Here is a 21,005-nt window from a genome sequence, read left to right on the forward strand (position 1 = left end):
ATCTACGCTGGAGCTCCGTCGACTACGTCTAGACGGACAAACTCGAGGAGGATCGGAATCCGGAAGACAAACTCGAAGAAGTAGCGCCACCAACTGCCCGAGCACCGCACCTGCGAGGACTAAAAAACCCTAGACTAGACTACTAACCGGAGCGAAGACACCGGGATTCACCTCCCCGCCATCGGCCGCCGGAGCGGCAGGCGGAAGGGAGGTGAATCCATAGGCTCGCCGGGGAAGTTTGAAGGGGGGAGTTTGCCCTAGCCGCCTAGGGTTATGGAAGAAAAACAAGAAGCTAGAGTTTTACTAACAAAATGAAAATCAAAAGCAACATTGTAAATTTAAGAATACGGAAACCGTAGATCTATTTACGTTATTATGTACTCCCTCCGTCCCAAAATAAATGTCTTGGGATGGAGGAAGTATATTGTATAGCATGGTTTTATAATAAACATCGTGTAGTGTATGTCACATAGTCCAGTCACAAATGGACCTGCAAAGTATTTTTCTTAATCTAGAAGCATGGTCTTAAAATCATCTATGGGTTATCTCACACGCGCTAGATTTTTGCAAGCGGATCGCTTACATATCAATACTTGAGATTTATTAGGACGCCGACAAGAAGAACTAAATCCAATTGAGCGCGTATGTAGAAAAAGGAAGGCATTAAATTCTTTGGGCCTATATTTTTATAGTGCTAAAAATACACTGGACGTACTAAATCAGTGCCAAATATTACACACGTCTCAACGTCAGCCGTTGGATGGAGGAAACCCACAGCATCCAACGGCGCAGGGCCCAGGGCGGGTCTATATAAACCCCCTGCGGCCACAGCCCTCTTCCCTAAAGCCACCACCGTCTTCCTCCCTTCCGTTACTACTCGCATCGGGAGGCGAGAATGGCACCGCACTCCCCCGCCGTGAAGCTCCAGTCCCGCGCCGCGCCGGCGCCGTCGTCGGCGGTGGGCGCGCACCGGTGGTCCCGCCCCATCGCGAAGGGCCCGCCGCGGAAGATCAGGATCGTGCACGTCCTGGCGCCGGAGGTGATCAAGACGGACCCGCGGCACTTCCGCGAGCTCGTGCAGCGCCTCACCGGGAAGCCGAAAGGCGGCGCAGGGCCCTCCTCGCCGTCATCGTCGTCGACGCCCGAGAGCGCCGCGGCGGAGTCGTCGTCCCAGCAGGCGGCGGCAGGCGGCTCGTCGTCCGTCGCGGTCGCGGTCGCGGTCGCCCCCGAGGCGGCGGCGGCGACCGTCAAGGCGGAGGTGAAGGAGGAGGAGGAGGACGGCGCGTCGCCGGAGGAAGGGCTCGGGCGCGCGTTCGGGGAGGCGGGGGGCACGACGACGAACGACGCCTTCTTCCAGGACCTCGACGAGTTCCTCCTCGGCGGATGGCTTTAGCCTCTGATCGGTCAGCGGCGCGCCCCCCATTAGAGCTAAGTCGGAGAATTTTTTGCCCCCTGCTGTTGTTGCGTAGGACGATGGTGACGGTTCGGTTCGGTTGACAGAGAGATCCCCCATTTCGGCCTGGAATTTTAAGTTATAGAATTGGGTTTCCTGCGATCTGTTACTTCTCCAGTTTGTTGATATTTCAGTTATGTTATTCAAATTTGAATCCGCACATGGAAATGGCAGATTAGTTTGGTTGTTCCGACGGCATTGGGTGTCTGATTCCAACCTTCATTGTTTGCCATTTTTCTTCTCTTCTGGGTGAACTAGAGGGAGATGGAGAGAGGGAGAGGTAGGTGCGTGCTCTGAAGCCTGAACTGACGATGAAGGAAGACATGGCAAAATCGTCAGCCTGTCAGGAGTGGTTAGGTGCAGGACTAACAAACCTTGCGCTGCACCTGCACGCACGTACAGGATGATCGCAATGTCCACACGATATCTCGAAAATAAAAGACTTTCTCACGAGGAACTAAACATTCTTCAGTTCAGGTAGAGTGCCGTCTATGAGGAATGACGGCTTATACTATGATTATTACGTACTCCTGATGCAATCCAACAAGGGGAAGATTTTAGACACAATGGTCGTAGATCACCGGCCCAAAATTGCAGTACAATGGCCACATGATCCACATTTCTACCTCCTGCTGGATGTTTGTATTTGAGATCGTATACCGAGCTAACTTACTTTGGTGTCATTTGCACCGATGCGAAGCTGGCTGCTGGAATTATATAGAACAAAACAAATTACAGTTCAGAGTTATTTACTGCCCATTTCGCACAGCTAATTTTTCATCGCATCTGACTGCTCGAGTATTGCTCAACTCCAGGATATAGCAGTAACTACTCTAGCCAGCAGCAAAAAGGAGCTTGAGTTTACACACTCAAGTGACTGCTAACATATGCACTACTTTCTCATGTATGCGAAAACCTGGAAAATGGCAAGACAGAAAAGACATCTCCGAAAAAGTTAACCATAATGCTCCGGTTAGTGCCCAAACACTAGCTTTGATATTCCGGAATCACTACATCGGGCGTGTTCTCCATTGGGTTTGGTTGCGGCCCTTCCAGTTTTGTCAGGACATCAGGTGCTCCAGCAGCATCTCGGATTATCTAAATGAGAAGACAGAACAACCATGAGAAGTTGTGGCTTTTCGATCCTTCCAAAATACTGTATTAGTAGGACGGATAATACGAGATTTCAAACCATTCATTCTGCCTTTGTGGAACATGATTAAATTGATTTGTCTAAAAGAGAGGATCGAAAGGACGCTACTGTATTGGTAGGCTGATTAGATTATCAGCATCTTAAACTTGCAAATGACGTTGATATATGCCATAAATCTGGCTTCTTATCGATGATTTTTAACAACAACAAAAACTGACAAATATGTGCATTTTTTTGTTCTGGTCTTGCTTACGGGATGCTCAACATTCTCAAGAAGATACCATGGACTGGTACTTCAGCGGATTAAGAGCCTTCATTTCAACTGTCTAGATAAAATGATGATGCTAAATCTGTGCAGCATTCAAACTCAGTACGTCATCAGCTTTTATTTTCTCTGACATTTATGTGTTTATGAGCTAAGTATAGAATCAGGTATATTTTCTCTAAAAGAACTAGGTATAGTCCAGTAATTATGTCCAACACGTGACACTTAAGACATATGGTACAACTCAAGCGTGGAAGCTATAAAAGTACTGATTCCATCTTTTGTGTTAGTTCATACAGTAGATAAAACCAAGGGGTTACTTCCAAGATGGATGGTGGATGCCATATGGTCACAGTGTAATGTACACAGGTACAAATGCATGTTATCACGATATGATTTTGGTGTTCGCTTTAGTGTGATAAACTGATAAACATACCAGTATTTCTTCATCAAGGTAGGAAATCATGAATAAGCGCTGGTACATCCCATCTGTAATAAAAAAAGGGGCCATGCAACGGAACTAATCAATCCATGTAACATACTCATGACAATTATTAAAGATTAATGACATCACAGAATGAAAAATAGCATAACTATATTGAACCATCCTGTGATGGTGCACTAAATACTGCAGGTAGACAAAAGTATTGCAGATGGACAACATGGATAGAGAGAACTAGCTACCGTGATGTCATGAATACTGTGAGCATTCCTCTCTTGTCATGGTTGGAAGTCAAATTTCGGAAGAAACAAAAGGCAGCATTCCAATAATTTAATATTTTGGCAAAAGATATCAGTGATTACAAATGCATTGAAGCAAGCAGGAGTTTCTTTTAACAAGAAAGGTCAGTAATAAATCCTGCAGTTGTGTTGTCTGAATTCGCAGTATGTCCTAATAAAACTGGAAAAGTGATGCAATAACAAGAAGTCTATAAATCAAGCCTTATGTACTTACTAAGAGGTAACTTAACCCCCTCCGAAACAGCATCCCTTATAGAGGCAGGAAGTTGTTGTAGAGCCCCTGCAGTTTGTCCAATTAAGCCCTTCAGTTGTTCAGGCAGTGTTTCTTCACTGATTTTGGGGGTTTCCAAAAATCCCTCAACGTACTCCTCCTTCATCCTGATAGGCCCCTCCACAGACAGCTGAGTAGTCAGAACAAATCTGTTTTGTATCTGCAAACATAAAAAAGCAGTAAACTGTGAGGCCTGGAACAACAGAACTCAACATGGTCATATACAAATATATAGCTACTCCCTCCGTCCGGAAATACTTGTCAATGAAATGGATGTATGTAGACATGTTTTACTTTTAGATACATCCATTTTTATTCATTTCGGCGACAAGTAATTCCGGACGGAGGGAGTACTGGATAAGACAGATAAATGGCTGCCAGTAATGCCTTAGTATGAACTTGGGATCTTGTCAGATTACAAGAGCTACAGGTCATAAAGGAAGACACACACTGTAATTTCATTTTGAAAAAATAAAATTAGATGTGCATGCTGTAGGGAGGTACATAAATGGCACAAACATTGGAAACATGAGGTAGTTGCAAAGATAGACCCAAAAACGCACAAAAGTTGTAGGAGACTTTTCACAACTTCTGAAATTACCGTATTAAAGAGCTTGACGTTTGAGGAAATTTTGCAGTAGCCATCCCTGATCACCACATCAAGCCCCGTAAAGTGTGCGACACTTGTAGGTGACCTCCTGTGAAAAGAGCATACTTGCTATATGATACACATTTTGTCAAAGGAAGATAAATTTAGATGTATGTATCTGCAACACAGCATTTAATGATAAATTTTAACAGACTACGTAACTCAACTCTCATGAGAACAAAGTAAGGGGAGCTCTGATTAAAATGGTGAGTTCATTGTAATGTAACTTGCATCCAGAAATAGTGGCATACTCAAACAAAAGCTTGGATGCAAATGATCCAGGACTGCTATCACCGAACCATTCAATGTTCCATCGACCTTCCAGGTAGGGCGATCTGAAAAGTGGAACATATGATTAATGAGCAAGGACCAACAAAATGTCCAATGTCTTAGTCAGAAATGATGGGAGTTCCTCATGGATATGGGACATGTAAATGCGGAGATGAATGGAAGTCATTGGTTCCTAAACTGAACATCATGTTAGCACCTTCAACTTATTTTGATGATAGTTTGCTTGTTGAGAACTGCAGCGCTTACGTTGTGGGACGAGGAGTGGGGTTGAGGCGTTCGAGGCCGACGATGCGCTCATTGACGTCGATCTTCTGCATCTCCGTGGTCTTGCCGCTCACAAAGGATTCGAAGCCTCCAGAGTCCCTGAACTGAAATGGGCAGCAGTTTACATACTCAAACCGTGAATGCAGAACCCAAGTGTCAACATGCAGACACAAACACTGGTAAGCTCATTATTCGGCGGGCTCTGCAAAATCGAGGCGTTTACTCGTCAATCAAATCGAAAGCGGTGCAAAAAATGAGTGCCGCTGAGCACAATTGGCATATTGAGAGATTAATCGACAGATGCACTGGGCAGTGGATACGATTCGTATGGACCAGCACGGCAGTACGGGCAGGCCGTGGCCATTCATTCTGCGAGGAAGGGGAACAGGAGAGGGGCAGGGGAAGGCTCACGGCGAGGAGCAGGGACTCCTTGGCGGAGAGGCGCTCCATCTCGCGGGCGTAGCTGGCGGCGGGGCCGCCCTGGAACTGCGCCGTCGCCCTGCAGCGGCACCCGGCGGCGCGGCGGGGCGTGAGGCGCAGCCGGCCGTCGCGGCGGACGCAGACGGAGGGCAGCAGCGGAGGGGAGGCCGGGGCGAGCGTCGCTGCGGCGGCGGCGGCCATGCCGGAGGAGGCGACTTTGCCGTTCGTGAGCCGAGGGGAGGAGAGGAGAGCTCGAGATGTCGTGGTGGTGCTGGAAGCGCTGTGCTGTGTAGGCCAGTCCACGTAGAAAGGAGAGAGAAATAACCGTCGTAGGAGTAACTGGCCCCACGTGTAATTGACACTACTGGTGTACATACACTACTTCAAAAGTCAAACTTTTTATGTTTGACCAAGTTCATATATAGATCTACAATAACCAAATAAATAAAATTTGAAAACATATTTTTTATGATGAATTTGTATGGTAGAGTTTGCTGTTTTTCTCAATAAAAACTTGATCAAACATTGAGAAGTTATAGACCTGGAAAAAAATGCTCAAAAAGTAATCCTTATATTTTGGAATTTTGGTGTATTATGTAGCATCATAGAACAAAAACTGAGTATTAACAGAGAAATCAGCGATCCACCTGCTGTCAACACAACTGGATAATCACCACGGACTGTGAAGCAACCGCCGAATAAAATGCAAGGAGAAAACTCAAAAGGTGACTAACTACACTGGGATGACAGCAAGAAAGTTCTGAAGCACATTTCATTCAAAAAAGCTGAATCTAAATCACAATCCATAGAACCAAAATACAACAGGCCTAATCACCTAGAGCCAACAGCAAGGGACAACAGAATAGTCACAGTAGCAGCACAAGAACGAGCGAGGATCCACCGCAGCAGCGGGGTCATCAGACGGCGGCACCCTTCCGCTGCTCGGTCTCGCCATGGGCGAAGTGGCAGCGCTCGCCGAAAGTGCAGGTGCCCTTGAGGAAGTTCTCGCATATCTTGGTCTTGTAGTTGCTCCTGCCTCCAGGACCACCGCCACCGCCACCGCCGCCGCCTCGGCCTGCTGGGGCCGCTGTGCCGGCAGGGTTCTTCGACGGCGTGCTGGCGCTGATGCTGGCAATGAGATCACGCACCATGTCGTTGGCTTGCTTTATCTGGTCGAAACTGCCTTCCAGCTCAATGTTCTTCAGGTCTGGGTTTGATTCGTGGTCGCGTATCGAGAGCTTGACCCCCGTGATGCGGCAGATCTGCTTCGTGTTGACCCCGCCCTTCCCGATTATGCCTCCGGCGAGAGCGGCGTCAACACTGACCTTGCAGGTAGACGAGGCGCCGAAGTTTCCGGCTGGAGGGCCCATTGAAGCTGGCGGAGGTGGTTCGTGTCGACCTCCATATCGACCACCCATAGGAGGAGCATAGGAACTTTCCTGGGACATGTAGGAGGATGGTGGCCTGCCAAGCTCCCTCTCGCCGTGGGCGAAATGGCACTTGTCACCAAACTTGCAGCCTTCTGCAGTGTTGTACTTGGTGCACATGCGTGTTTTGACACCAGAAGCAGCATGATCCGCAGGAGCTCTTGACGCTGCAGACACAGCAGCATGGCCTAGGCTGTGTGATTTTGATACTGCCTGGTATCCACCAGGGACAAAGTGCGCGAAGTGACAGCCCTCACCAAAGGGGCACCCAACAGTGCTGCATCATTCAAAACAATACAGATTATGTACTGATCTTGCAATAACAAATATAGTAAGTAATGATAGCTAAACAAGCAATGAAAACTGAGTGAACTTAGAGACTTGTTAGGAAGGACAGTTGTAGAGCTGTATGCCAAGACAGAAGAGTTCTCATAACAAGATAACAAGTGCTACCAAAGGCAGAAGATCACATGTATTACATGTTTATCAGTGCAAATGGCCCAAATTGACATAATAACAGAAACATAATTGTGAAGTTGCATAAAATCCTGTCTAACAATTTTTAGTACTCCCTCCGTTCCAAAATAGATGACCCAACTTTGTACTAACAATAGTACAAAGTTGGGTCATCTATTTTGGAACGGAGGGAGTATATAGGAATCCAGGAAGGTGCAAGATTCAACCAAGATCCACAGAGACCACAATACTGCATATAGCATATGTACATGTAAGTGCTTAAAAGGATGCTTTCATTACTCAACATAACTAAACCATGTTAGTGCAGACTCAATTACCAAATAATAGAGAAAGAGAAGGCCCTATCTAGAGAACAAAAAAATATGCAACAAATGTGGATTGAGGTACTGTTATTATCTTATTTATTTGAACGCTATGAAAGAAAAATATTAAATGTATCTACTTCCATCAGTTGGCAACATTGCTGTGCATGAATTACAATTTGCAACAATTCGTAAAGCTTCTGCACCAAAAAATAAAAGTAGCAGGGGAGTATTTAATTCTTAACTGTATATACACAGTAAAAATTAGAAGGTACCGTTCTGATGTTATTTTGGATAGGTTAAGATTTGAACCTGAAAAACTTGGTGCAAGGCTTCGATTTGCTTGATAGGCCAGTTTGTTGTGACTCCGATTCTGTTGCATGAAATTAATTACATTTTTCCACTTGTTAGAATTTGCATTGTTGATCTTCTATTCAAGTAAACATATACAATTTGTGTCCAATAAATGTGATGAATGAACATAATTTTAGATAAGATAAAGATGATATTCAATGGTGCTTATCCTGCAGAAAATGGTCATGGTTATACTCAACTCACTGCATATTGTTGAAAGATGATAACTAGAAATAGATCATATAACATTCATGAATGATGTTTAACATGTGTTGCCATGTTTCTTTTTTTGTAATGGAGTCCTCCAATTCCATTTTGAGCAAAAGCAGGTGCTTCGCTTTTCCAAATTTGTTTCCCATCACCATCACCTTTCCCACATGTTCTTTCCTTCTTTTCAAAGAAACCTCACCTTGATCCAACTTTTTAGTACGTCCTGCTCTTAGATGAGTTGGTTCAGACTTCAATTGTGAAGCTATTTTTCTGTACTTGCTAGGTATTTCATTACGGTACCAGACACGATGCACGTGGGTCTTAATTCCACTCCACTGCAAGGAGCTGTACCGGGGCGAAGAGGGCATCCGATGGATACGACATGATTATCAACCTACCGCGGGGATTTTCCGACACTACAGCATGGATACTTCCGCGCATGAATACTGTCAAGCAAGATGCAGTCGAATCTTATCTTATACAGGTGCGAACGGCACGGCACGCTCACTCGCTCCACGCTCGCGGACCGGAACCTAGAGACATCCTTGAGAGCGCCGAGGCTGCAGATCCAGCGGCAGGAGGCACACGACAGGACGAGACCCAACGACGAGACATATAGAAAGCATATGCGGGGGGCGGGGAGAGACGGGAAAGCGAGGCGTTACCTCTCGAGCGCTTCCCGCCTGCGGAGCCTCCGTTGGCGGACTCCGGCCGGGATCTCTTGCGGGCGGCGGCATCCATGGCGAGCCCTCCGCGTCGAGGCGGAAACCCTAGCTTGCGGTTTGGCGGAGGCGGAGTGGGGCGCAGCGGAGGGAGGAAGAGGCCAGGTGCGAAATCGCTTCGGTCGAGTTAACGGCCAGAGTCGTGGGTGTGCAGGTGCTCTTACGGTGGCTGGGCTTTATTAGCCCAGGTTTTGGGGCTCGGCCCTCGAAGGATTGGGGCTCCGTACTCCCCGACGGGAATTCGCATTCCGGCCCAGTTATGTAGACGCTTCTGTCACCCAAATCAGCTACACTTTCTCAACAACAACAAAAAAAACCAAATCGACTACACTTTCTCAACCCCTCAAAAAAAAAGGCTATGTTTTCTCAAAAAAAAATCGACTACATGGCATCAATCTCTCTCCTCCGCCCCTCTCAAAAAAAAAAAAACTACACGGCATCAATCTGAGCTCGATTTTCTCAACAAAAAAAGTGAACAATCTCAGCTTGAGGAGGCAAAGATATTTTTGTTAGAGAGCGGGCTTTATTAAAATCTCAAAGTTTGTAGGCATACATTTTCTAAAAGAAAAGTTCATAGGCATACAAATGATATGAGGTAAAGTAGAAAGCCTGCCTTTTGGAAGCGAGCTCTCAGCTACATGCAAGCCTGTTTTGAGATTTTCGTGCAAGTGTCAATTGAAGATCGTCAAGAAATTTGTTTACAAATCTTGACGTGCTCAAAGGGCTTTGGGACCCATCATCATGTATTGCGCAACTCCTTGCCCACCAAATAGCATGTAGTGTAACAAGTACCAGTACCCGAGCAAGTTCATCGTGATTGAACATATCAAAGAGCCAGAATAGCCAAAGTATTGCATCTATAGTATGGTTTGAAATGGCAAGTTCAGGTAGCCCCTCATCATTTAAGACCCAAACACAACGAGCCATTTGATAGTCCTTCAAAAAAAGCCTCAATGGCATTTATGAAGAAGCGATATCATTGAACAATTTTCATGGCTTGTGGTTGTTTATGAACTGTGAATACATTGTTTGTTTTTTTGTAACAAGTTTGCATCTTAACTTGTCGTCGTGTATTGAGAAGATCCCTTTTCTAAATCAACATTTATCCAGTTTTTCCTTCAATGCATGCAAAGATAAACCGAGATGCTAACGAAATAAATATGATGCTAAATGTGTTTCCCCTGTGAAGGATCTCATATTCTCATTTGTTTCCCCACATTAATCTGATTCATCTATGTTTCACTTGATATTTTCCATGAGTCCCAGTGGCAAGTCACTTAAATCTATGTATTACACATGCGATTATTGCTGGCAGCTTATATGGTTGAATTTATCTGGGATTTTAGGCGCCAAGCCAGTCAGCTTTATCACATGGAATTAATGCATGTCTTGTGAGTTGAGTTGCTCACGTATCATGAGTTATCAGTTGTTTCTCACTGTTAATCTATAGTTTCTATACTTCTACACTTCTTGAGTAAAAGTTTAAATCAAACCTAGGCTTGGTGTCTCCTAAAACAAACTTAGCTTTGCAAGCGCAAAAATGTGTTATGTCACCAAAATGCTATGGTGAAAAACGGCCTCGGTCTTCCTTCTATGGTCGGTTGAGGACCACGTTGTAGCATGTCGGGGTGTAGGGGTACTCGAAGTCGATTTCCTTCACCTCTGTTGTCTTAGAGAACTAGTCTCCCACAGGGAATTCTATTGGACGCACATTGCGTCAAATTGTTGCCATTTCGCACATAGCTAGCAATTCCTTTTATGGGCCAGCTCATTTAAAAGGTTCCTAACCAGTTCAGTTCGACGTTTCTCATTTTTACCTTTTCTTGTTGTTTCTTTTACTGCTTTTTGTTTCCTTTTTCTTCCTTTTTCCAAAAAGTTTCATTTTAAAAAAATGTCTCAATTAAAAATATTATTTGTGTTTTTATATTTTATTCAGAAATTCAAAAGATGTTTGGAACTTTTTAGAAAATATATGGTAGTGTGAAAAAATGTTTGTGTTTTCAAAATTGTTTGGAATTTAAAAAATACACATGTTTTCAAAATTTGTCATAGATTAAAAATATACAGAATTTTAATAGTGTGTTCACATTTTCAGAAAATGTTTGGAAATTTCAAAAATTGTTTGCATTTTCAAAAAGTATTTGCTATTATACCAATATATTCACATTTTTGAAAAGTTTGAAATAAACCAAAGCATTCAAAAAATAGCCGACGATAGAGATGGACGTCCAAAGGCGATGATGCAAATCAATCACCTTTGGGGAGGCTCAACTATAAACCATGAGCAGAAGTCTAAGGGGGTCACTTGTGAAGCATTGAGGGCTCCCACGGCAAGGTTGCGTAAGATCGACAACCCCATCACCTTCAACGAGAAAGATTACTCAACAGGTTTTCCCTACCCCGGACAGTTACCATTGGTGCTCTTACCCATCATCGGAAGCATAAAGGTCCATAGGGTGCTCGTCAATGGAGGGAGCTCTCTAAGCATCATCACCACAAAGACGCTGGATCAAATACAGAGCCTGAGGGAGGAGCTCGAGCAAAGTTTGAAGACATTCCATGGGGTCAACCCAGGGCTGACATATGCATGTATCACGCGGATCACACTACTGGTGGTCTTCGTCTAAGGGGGGCTCCTGATGAGAAGTTTGCACTTCCGAAGTTCTACAACGCCCTCCTAGAATGACTGCTCGTGGCGCAGTTCATGGCGATCCCAAACTACAACTACTTGATGATAAAATTACCGGGAACATGGGGAGTGATCACAATGACAACCTCCCTGGAACACGCGCTGGAATGTGACCGCCTCAACCCCAAACTATGGAAGGTCATCATAAATTAGAATAAATACCAACTAGACGCCCACAACCATCAAACATGATTTAGGCGAAGGCGATCCACCTAAGCCTCATGCGGTGCAGGAGGAATGAAAATAGGAACCAAGGTAAAATGCGAGCCGAGCAACCTGCGTGAGTCCATGAACTAACAGGCAGCTCGAACCCGGGGCTTAATGTCATGGTACTAAGTCTGACAGTAAGAGTAGGGGTACGTATGAGGAGGCAAGGCCCTAGCTACGGCGAGGTTGTACACACGAGTTTACAAGTTCAGGCCCCTCTCGGAGGAGGTAAAAGCCCTACGTCTCGGTGCCCTGAGGCGGTCGATTGGAATATGGGTGTGTGTTACAAGGGGGTGCGAACCCTTGTCCCAGAGGAGGGGGTGGCTTATATAGAGTGCGCCAAGACCCCAACCATCCCCCGTTACAGGGTTCAATGTACATTAAGACAGGGCCTTACGGGTAACGCCAGCTATGAAGTGCTATTAATGATCTTTAAGACTACGGAATGAACGCCTGAACATTGCCATCCTGAGTGACTCTAGGTCTTCTGTACTTCGAGTGGTTTCCTGTATGGTCGAATGACTTCATCCAGGTCGAGTGAAATTGGGGATATCCGAGTGAGATGACTGGTCGAGTGGATTGTACTCAATGGCTTCAGGCGGTGATTCTTGCTATACTTTGAATGTCCTTGATTCTAGGGTAGTGACCTTGGGTAGGGCGTATAGGTCAGGCCTATGACCCTACCTTAGGTTAATGGCATCATCATTAGCCCCCAAATGGATTGAGGCCCGAGTGAAAAGCGAGTTGAAGTTGACCCTGTCTTGACTCTTATGCTTCACAAGCACTCTTGTTGAGCTCAAGGTTCATGACGAAACTTCGACTTCATTTCAGTCGCCTTGATCGATTCAGAGGTCGTCGAGTGAACTTATGCTGACAATCTTCGAGTGTTGTTATGGTGTGAAATCTTCGGCGCGATTGGTTACTGCGGTTCCCGGATCTCACGGGATTCAAAAATTTGGGGAAGCGCGCAAGGCGGAGCACGCCGCAGTAAACGGGACGGATAGACATGGATGCCTTGATTTCCGCACCACCTTTTTCGCCATGTATCCGGTGCGCGACTGTTGCGGGATTTGACAGGATCGCTCAGGCCCACGCGTCAGCCACTTGGAAGTAGGCCCATAAAATGCGTCGAAGCCGATGCATTTGCACAGTGTGCTCCCATTCCCCTTCTTCTTCCTCTGCTTCTCCATCATGTCCTCTTTCGCCCTCTACGCCGCCGCTCCGCCCATGCGCAGCTCGCGACAATGGTGAAGGACAAGACAACGGCACTGAAGCGCGTGAAGAAAGCGACAGTGACGGCGAAGGGCAAGAAAACGAGTCAGGGATCATCGTCGAGGTCCAGGTTGCCGCCTGGTTGGATCCAGGGGGACTGGATCCGATCAACGCTCCGGCCAGAGGATCTGGAAGATCTGGCCTCCACGGGCTTGATCGCCTCCGGGACTTCGAGGCTGCCGGGGGACGAGATAGAGCCTCAGCCGCAGGTGGGTGAGTGTGTCCTCCTTGCCACCCATGTCGACGGTGGTTTCTCCCTTCCCCCGCATCCTTCCTTCCAGGGTTTTCTGAACTTTTTCGGTGCTCAGCTTCACCATTCCTCTCCCAACACCATCACATACCTTGCTGCATTCGTTTCTAGGTGTGAATACTTCCTGGGCTGTAGACCGCACTTGGGTCTCTTCAAACATATTTTCATAGCTCGTTCTCAAACCGTGAAGAAGGCAAATCCGACTGACGAGAGGACGCACGTGATTCAGATGTGCGGGGGTTTAGGGATTCATATGAGGAAGAGGAGCACTTTTCCCCCTCCGACCCTTCCTGAGTCGGTGGGGTTGGCAGTCGACCTGGTTCTACTGCCAGGACATTCCGACCCCCGGTCAGTCGACCGGTCTTCCTCCCTTTACCCTAGATCGAGTCCAGCAACCTTCTTCACTGACTGTGACCACAGCGGAGAAAGTAGAGACGAACATGTTAGTCGAGAGGGTAGTTCAGTTGGTCCGTCAGGATGTAACTAGCATGGATTTATTGGAAGTGTTTCTCAGTTGATGCATCCAGCTGCTCCAAGCCCATGATCATTCAATGTGGATGTACTCGGGCTCCAATGACACTGCTCGGGTCCACCCATAGGAGGTCCCCGACAAGAGGGTGACCCTGTGGCTGAAGAGCATTACCAGAAACAAAGATAACCCCAGGGGGGCAGGAGAGTCGATCCATTCGACGCCGACAACCAGCCAGACAAGGTTCCATCCTTATTACCGAGTGTACTTCATTCTGTTTTGCAACCGTCTTTGAATCTGATTGATGTTTGATTAACTTCTTGCCTTGCAGGTTTATACTGAGATGTATTCGATGCCGAACGGGGAGCAAGCCCAGGAGCAAGTCCAGGAGGGAGCGGATAGTGCAGAAGAGAGCACCGACTGACAATCTCCTGATGATAATGATGAGGAAGAGAGTGATGAGTTGGACGATGAAGAAGAGGAGGTCGACTCACCACCTCACACAGAGCACTGATCCAAGCAGTCTCATGATCCAGCGGGCGGGTGCAACATGGTTGTGGCTCCGAGCACGCAAGTGCATAAGTGTACTCAGACTTCGACTCTGGAGCCGTCGGAAAAGGTCACCAAGCAGCCCAAGGTTGCCCCTTCAAAGCCTCGGAAGACCTTTCCCAAGATCAAGATGGACGTTCCTGTCGCTTCTGCGTGAGTGCTCTGTCTTTCCGTGTTTTACTGCCGATTCATACTTCTGCTCTGATCGAGTGGGTTATGAAATTTTTAAGTGTTGCAACTTTTGGGACCTCCATGGATATTGACAAGGCCCGGGACAACGAAGAGACTGAAGATGCGGCTACTTCCAAAGCTAGTACGATCCTGCGATCTTGTGCTTATTTTGCTGATTGAATTGTCGGTCGATTGAGTTCCTATGGCTGTTTTTTGTGCAGCCCCACGGGACATCATTGAACTTCCAGATGATGATGAAGAAGCGCCTCTGAAGAATACGGGAAGGAGGGGCAGGGCTTCAAGCAGGAGGACGCTTGTCGGCCAGGAACCTCAGTCGACGTCAGCACTGGAGACGGTGGTTCAGCGGTCCGGAGATCCGACTTGGGCCTGTGTATCTTTTGCCAATCCTATGTCGACTAACCGTCCTTCGACATGGAATGCTCAAGTCTCCACTTTGCCTGTGTAGCTCCATGCTTCAGATCTTGTGATTGCTCCGACTGTACCACCGTCGTCGCTCTTTGCTGCTCATCATACTCCAGATGACCCTGCGAGTGCAGCCAAGGAGGCCATACTCCAAGCAGACCTTATGATAGAACAGATGATGGTGGTGCACGAGGCCAGCCAGGCTACCTATAACTCCAGCTCTGCTCTGCACGTTAACATCAAGGTCCGTTGATTTCCGACTGATCTCCCAATTAGATTTTTGTCTTGCTACAATATAGTAGATGTAGCTGCTGCTTCATTTTCTGTAAGATGTACCTGGATGAGTGTTTTGGAACTTTTATGTGCATCTATCACGAGTCTGCATTTTGCATCCAATTGCATCCAATCACCCACTGGGTGTTTTAACCAAGTGTTGAATAGCTCTTCTACTTGAGTCGACCAAATTGAGTCAAATGTCACTTCATTGTACTTTCACTCGGTGGAATAGTTTGATCGAGTGGTTTCCAGATCAACGGGGGCACGTAGAGTGCACCCACTGGGTGTAGTCCCCGAGACCACGGTCGACTATGGGCAGTCGACTGGGGTCTGAGAACCTCACTCTTCTTTTTTTGGAATACTCACGCTGGACAGACCATGCTGAGTGGAAATCTGGACCAGTGGGGGCACATCAAGTGCACCCACTGGGTGTAGTCCCCGAGACTACTGTTGAATGTTTTGGTTCTGCAGTAGTCTTAGAACACTCTTTGCTGAGTTTAACCTTTGTTTCTATCGACTGGTGTGTCTTATTTGCTGATCGCAGAAATCTTGTGAGCTCGGGGCCCGTTTGCTAAGTTGGAGAAGAAGTAGATCAGCCTCAATCTTGACCTGGAACTGGCCAAGAAGAATCTTCAGAAGGCCAAGGACATGCTGCTACAATGGGAGGTAATAACTCGCCGACTGACCACCTTGTAGTTTTTCCCTTTTAGTCTTTTGAACCGAGTGACTTCACTCGAACATATGTGTGTACTCAACTTCTAGGTTGTCTGAAGAATGTTATTTCTTTAGTCAAAATGAAGCAGGCTCTGGAGCAGAAGGACAATGACCTTGCCGTAGCCCAGAAAGAAGCGCGAGAGAAAACAAAGCTTGCTGACAAGAAGCTGGCTTCAGTCAGTAAGTTAGGAGAGGAGAACGCCAAGCTGAAGACTGCTGTTACTGAAGCCAACAAGGAGGTTGCAAGGCTGAAGAAGGACAAGGAGACCCTGACTGACAAGGTTGGAGACCTCACGGTGAAGAAGGGTGAACTGGAGGCTTATCTGGGAAGACTTTATGAGAAGCTGGTCCTGAAGCTTGAAGGTACTTCCTTTCGTCCGCCTGATTCGCGATTGTCGACCCATTGTACAACCGTCGACTAACTATTTTTCCGGTTGTGCAGAATTCTGTCAAGACTTTGAAGCAGAGACTGGGCAGGTCGAGACAGATCTTGACCCCATAAACTCTCTCGTCAAGGACGACGTCGCGATGAACGTGTTGCGGCTGGAGTCTCGTCTCGACAGTGTTGTGGATTATCTTGCTCGTCTGAAGGTGGCGATATCGCGGATTGACACTGAGCTCTAGCCCCGAGCGGAGTTCCAGAATGATCTCAAGTCTCTGATGACTCGAATCAAAGAAATTCCCGATCGAGTGCAAGAATGGAAGAAGTCGTCTGCTTGCTGTGGTGCTAATGTGGCTCTGTCCTTGGTTCGGGTCCATTGCAAGGAAGTCAGGGAAGACAAGCTGGCGGCTATCAAGGTTGCCAACACCAAGAAGCTCCAATTCCAATCCTTCATGGAGACCTTCATCGACACTGCCACTCGCATTGCAGACGACATTGATCTTGACAGCTTCGTCGAGCCAACAAGCCCTCCCCCCGAAGAATGAACAAACTTTATGCTCCACTATATTTGCCTCGGGACGCCGAGTGATTTTGTAACTGTTAAACTCTTTCAGGCCTGATGCTTGAGTACCTCTATCCGCCGCGGTTCTGAACTTTGCGGGGTTTACTTGGACTTGGTTTTTCTCGAATATGGTAACTTTGCTTTTGTCACTTCTAGATCTTTTTTAATTCTGAGTGAAACTTGGCTTCCTCCTCATAATAGACCTTGTACTTGTGACGCAGCTCTGATGATGTGCTCGATCGACACCTCGTCGTCCTTGTGGATTGGGATGGAGCGTATGTTGCACTTGTGGCACAGTTCAGAGGATCTTTGTGACTTAGGCGAGTACAGGGTCGCAGTTAAGCCCCTGAGTGGGAGGATTGCTCTCCACTCAGAGTAGTTTTTAACTTAGGCGAGTACGGGGTCGCTGCTAAGCCCCCGAGTGGGAGGATTGCTCTCCACTCGGAGTAGTTTTTAACTTAGGCGAGTACGAGGTCACAGCTAAGCCCCTGAGTGGGAGGATTGCTCTCCACTCGGAGTAGTTTTAAACTTAGGCGAGTACGGGGTCACTGAGGGAGTCCTGGATAAGGGGGTATCCGGACAGCCGGACTGTATACATCGTCCTAACTATAGAAGCGTCAAGATACAAGACTCAAGACTTCGGCTTGTGTCCGGATGGGACTCTCCTTTGCGTGGAAGACAAGCTTGGCGATCCGGATATTATGTTTCCTTCCTTGTAACCAACTCCATGTAAACCCTAGCTCTCCGGTGTCTATATAAATCGGAGAGGATGGTCCTTAGAAGGCTGATCACAATTACAATCATACCATCATAGGCTAGCTCTTAGGGTTTAGCCTCTACGATCTCGTGGTAGATCTACTCTTGTATTCCACATATCTTCAATATTAATCAAGCAGGAAGTAGGGTTTTACCTCCATCGAGAGGGCCCGAACCTGGGTAAACATTGTGTCCCTTGCTTCCTGTTACCATTAGCCTAAGACACACAGATCAGGACCCCCTACCCGAGATCTGCCGGTTTTGACACCGATATTGGTGCTTTCATTGAGAGTTCCTCTGTGCCGTCGCTTCAAGGCTTGATGGCGTCTTCAATCGTCAACAACACGGTCCAGGGTGAGACTTTTCTCCCCGGACAGATCTTCGTGTTCGACAGCTTCGCACTGCGGGCCAATTCGCTTGGCCAGTTGGAGCAGATCGATAGCTTCGCCCCTGGCTACCAGATCAAGTTCGGAAACTCGAACTACACGGCAGATGCCCCGCGGAGACTTGAGCTTCGACGGATTCGAGCCTGCGCCAGGAATGCCGGACAGTCACGACGAGTACGGGCTAGACCTGCTGTCGGACAATGCTCGGGACATCATCCCCGCAGCAGCCCCGGATCTAAATCCGGGGCAGGTTGCATTGCCTAGGGATGAAGGGTTGGGCCCCACCCCGCAGGCCGCACACTCATCGGCGGTGGAGCCGAAAACATGTCTCACCTTTGTGGAAGCCTGTAACCTCAGACCCTCGGACTCATATCCGGTCGTTGGTCCCGGTCCGCACACTCTCGAGCTAGCCAAGCCAGGTTGGGCTCCGGTAATGGAGTTTATCACCGCGGACATCTTTCAGCACTCGCCCTTTGGCAGCATGCTAAACTCATTAAAGTCTCTCTCTTTGTCAGGAAGCTCCGGGCCGAACTATGTCCGGCCCGAGTGGGAAGCAGGCGACAAAGGAATTCGGCGCCCACCCACCACCCACTTCATTGCCACGATCAAAGAATTAACCGACGTGCTTGATTCCGAAGACATTGAAGGTATGGACGATGATGTAGGAGAGGCTCCAGAATCCCTGGAGCACGGGACTACTACCTTGTCACACGATATATACATGGTAGATACGCCCAATAAGGACGACAGTGATAATCCAAACGATAAAACACCCGGGCAAAACCCAAAAAGGCGGCGCAGACGCCGCTCAAAGTCTAGTAATGGCAAAAATAGCGACAAGAGCGCAAGAAGGGTTGATATACCTGCAAACTCCGAAAGCAATAATGACCACATGGACCCAGCAATGGAGCAGCACGAGCCAGGTCACGCCAAATCAAGTTTGGAGCAAATACCCGATCACAATGATCTGGAGGGACGAGCTCATGATGCCGCCCCAGAACAGGAAGACAGTCCGGACAACGATGCATTCATCATCCCGGACGAACAAGTGGAATGAGACAACCTCCACAGAAAGCTTATGGCCACCGCAAGAAGTCTAGAAAAGCAGAAGCAACAGCTCAAGGCCGCACAGGAAAAGCTAAGTCGCAGATGGAATAAGGTGCTAGACACTGAAGGAAGATATGGTGATGACCGCCATACGAAAAGCTATCCAAAGCGCAAGATACTGCCAGAATTCGACGACGCGGCCGTTCCACCAAAAGAAAATTCGACCAAGAAACCAGACGTACCGCTTCACAACCATAACAGAGCGGCTGCAGACACTGCGCACGATCCACGCCGAGCATCCGGATAAGAAGGCCGGTGCAGCCAGGTCCATATATGGATCTAGAAGACACACCCCAGCGAAGGACCATGGTCACCCAAACGCTCATACAAGCCAGATACCAGTTCAGAATCAACTCCGGACACAACAACAGCCGACTACATGCCACAATGCGCCCAGATACAGAGGGGCTGCTCACCCCCTGTACTTCACCGAAGAAGTACTGGACCATGAATTCCCACAAGGCTTTAAACCTGTGAACATAGAGGCATATGATGGCACGACAGACCCATGGGTCTGGATCGAGGATTTTATCCTGCATATTCACATGGCTCGTGGGGATGACCTCCACGCCATCAAATACCTTCCCCTCAAGTTGAAGGGACCAGCTCAACACTGGTTGAAAAGCCTCCCCGAAAACTCAATTGGGAGTTGGGAGGAACTCGAAGACGCTTTCAGGGCCAATTTTCAAGGGACTTATGTCCGGCCTCTGGATGCAGACGATCTAAGTCACATAACCCAACAGCCCTCAGAGTCCGCCCACAAGCTTTGGAACAGATTCCTCACTAAGAAGAATCAAATTGTCGATTGTCCGGACGTTGAAGTCTTAGCGGCTTTCAAACACAACATCCGTGACGAATGGCTCGCCCGACACCTCGGCCAAGAAAAGCCAAGAACAATGGCAGCCTTAACAAGCCTTATGACCCGCTTCTGTGCGGGTGAGGATAGCTGGCAGGACCGTAAAGGCACTAGTGACCCCAGCACATCCGAGATAAGGGATGGCAACGGGAAGCCACGACGTAATAAAAACAAACACCAAAACAAGGAAGAGAGCCCGGACAACATGACGGTCAACGCCGGATTCAGGGGCTCTCGACCTGATCAGCAAAAGAAGCCATTCAAAGGCAGTAAAGATGGACTGTCCGGTCTGAACAAAGTCCTAGACAGACTATGCCAATTTCATGGCACCCCGGAGAAACCTGCGAACCACACCCATAGAGAGTGCTGGGTCTTCAAGCAGGCCGGCAAATTAAATGCCGAACACAAGGGGAGGGACACACCAAGTGAAGACGAGGATGAACCTCACCAGCTGAACACTCGGGGATAGAAAAAAATTCCCGCCAGAGGTTAAAACAGTAAACATGATCCACGCGACTCACACATCCACGAGAAGGCATGAACACGCGCCCATAGAAGCACATGATGTAGAGCCCGTCATACCCACGTCTCACTACTGGATGTCTCGTCCGATCACTTTCGATCACAGGGACGGCCGAACTACAATTCGGCAAGGAGGATCACAAGCCCTAGTGCTTGACCCAATAATCGACGGATACCATCTCACCCGTGTCCTCATGGACGGCGGCAGTGGTCTCAATTTAATATACGAGGACACTGTCCGCAGAATGGGGATAGACCCATCCAGAATTAGACAAAGCAACACCACCTTTGAAGGGGTGATACTAGGCATTGAAGTCTGCACCAGGGGCTCGGTCGTGCTGGAAGTAACATTCGGCTCCCGAGGCAACTCCAGAAGCGAAGAGCTGTTCTTCACTGTCGCACCCTTCCAAAGCAG

At 47.7% G+C, this 21,005-nt stretch overlaps 2 protein-coding genes across 2 annotated transcripts; both read right to left on the reverse strand.

Moving 5' to 3' along the window:
* Positions 1-2,136: 2,136 nt before the first annotated feature.
* On the reverse strand, positions 2,137-5,808 carry LOC123046932 (probable plastid-lipid-associated protein 9, chloroplastic). Its single transcript, XM_044470384.1, has 7 exons — positions 5,499-5,808; positions 5,070-5,191; positions 4,784-4,867; positions 4,485-4,581; positions 3,827-4,043; positions 3,308-3,360; positions 2,137-2,551 (listed from the first exon to the last, which is right to left on the reverse strand). The coding sequence occupies exons 1-7, from the start codon at positions 5,706-5,708 to the stop codon at positions 2,441-2,443; spliced, it is 894 nt and encodes a 297-aa protein (XP_044326319.1). The 5' UTR covers positions 5,709-5,808; the 3' UTR covers positions 2,137-2,440.
* A 443-nt stretch (positions 5,809-6,251) lies between these two features.
* Positions 6,252-9,155, reverse strand: LOC123046933 (zinc finger CCCH domain-containing protein 31). Its single transcript, XM_044470386.1, has 3 exons — positions 8,943-9,155; positions 8,026-8,086; positions 6,252-7,211 (listed from the first exon to the last, which is right to left on the reverse strand). The coding sequence occupies exons 1-3, from the start codon at positions 9,016-9,018 to the stop codon at positions 6,425-6,427; spliced, it is 924 nt and encodes a 307-aa protein (XP_044326321.1). The 5' UTR covers positions 9,019-9,155; the 3' UTR covers positions 6,252-6,424.
* Between the last annotated feature and the right edge of the window lie 11,850 nt (positions 9,156-21,005).

The sequence above is a fragment of the Triticum aestivum genome, chromosome 2B, assembly GCF_018294505.1.
Source record: "Triticum aestivum cultivar Chinese Spring chromosome 2B, IWGSC CS RefSeq v2.1, whole genome shotgun sequence".
NCBI lineage: Eukaryota > Viridiplantae > Streptophyta > Magnoliopsida > Poales > Poaceae > Triticum > Triticum aestivum.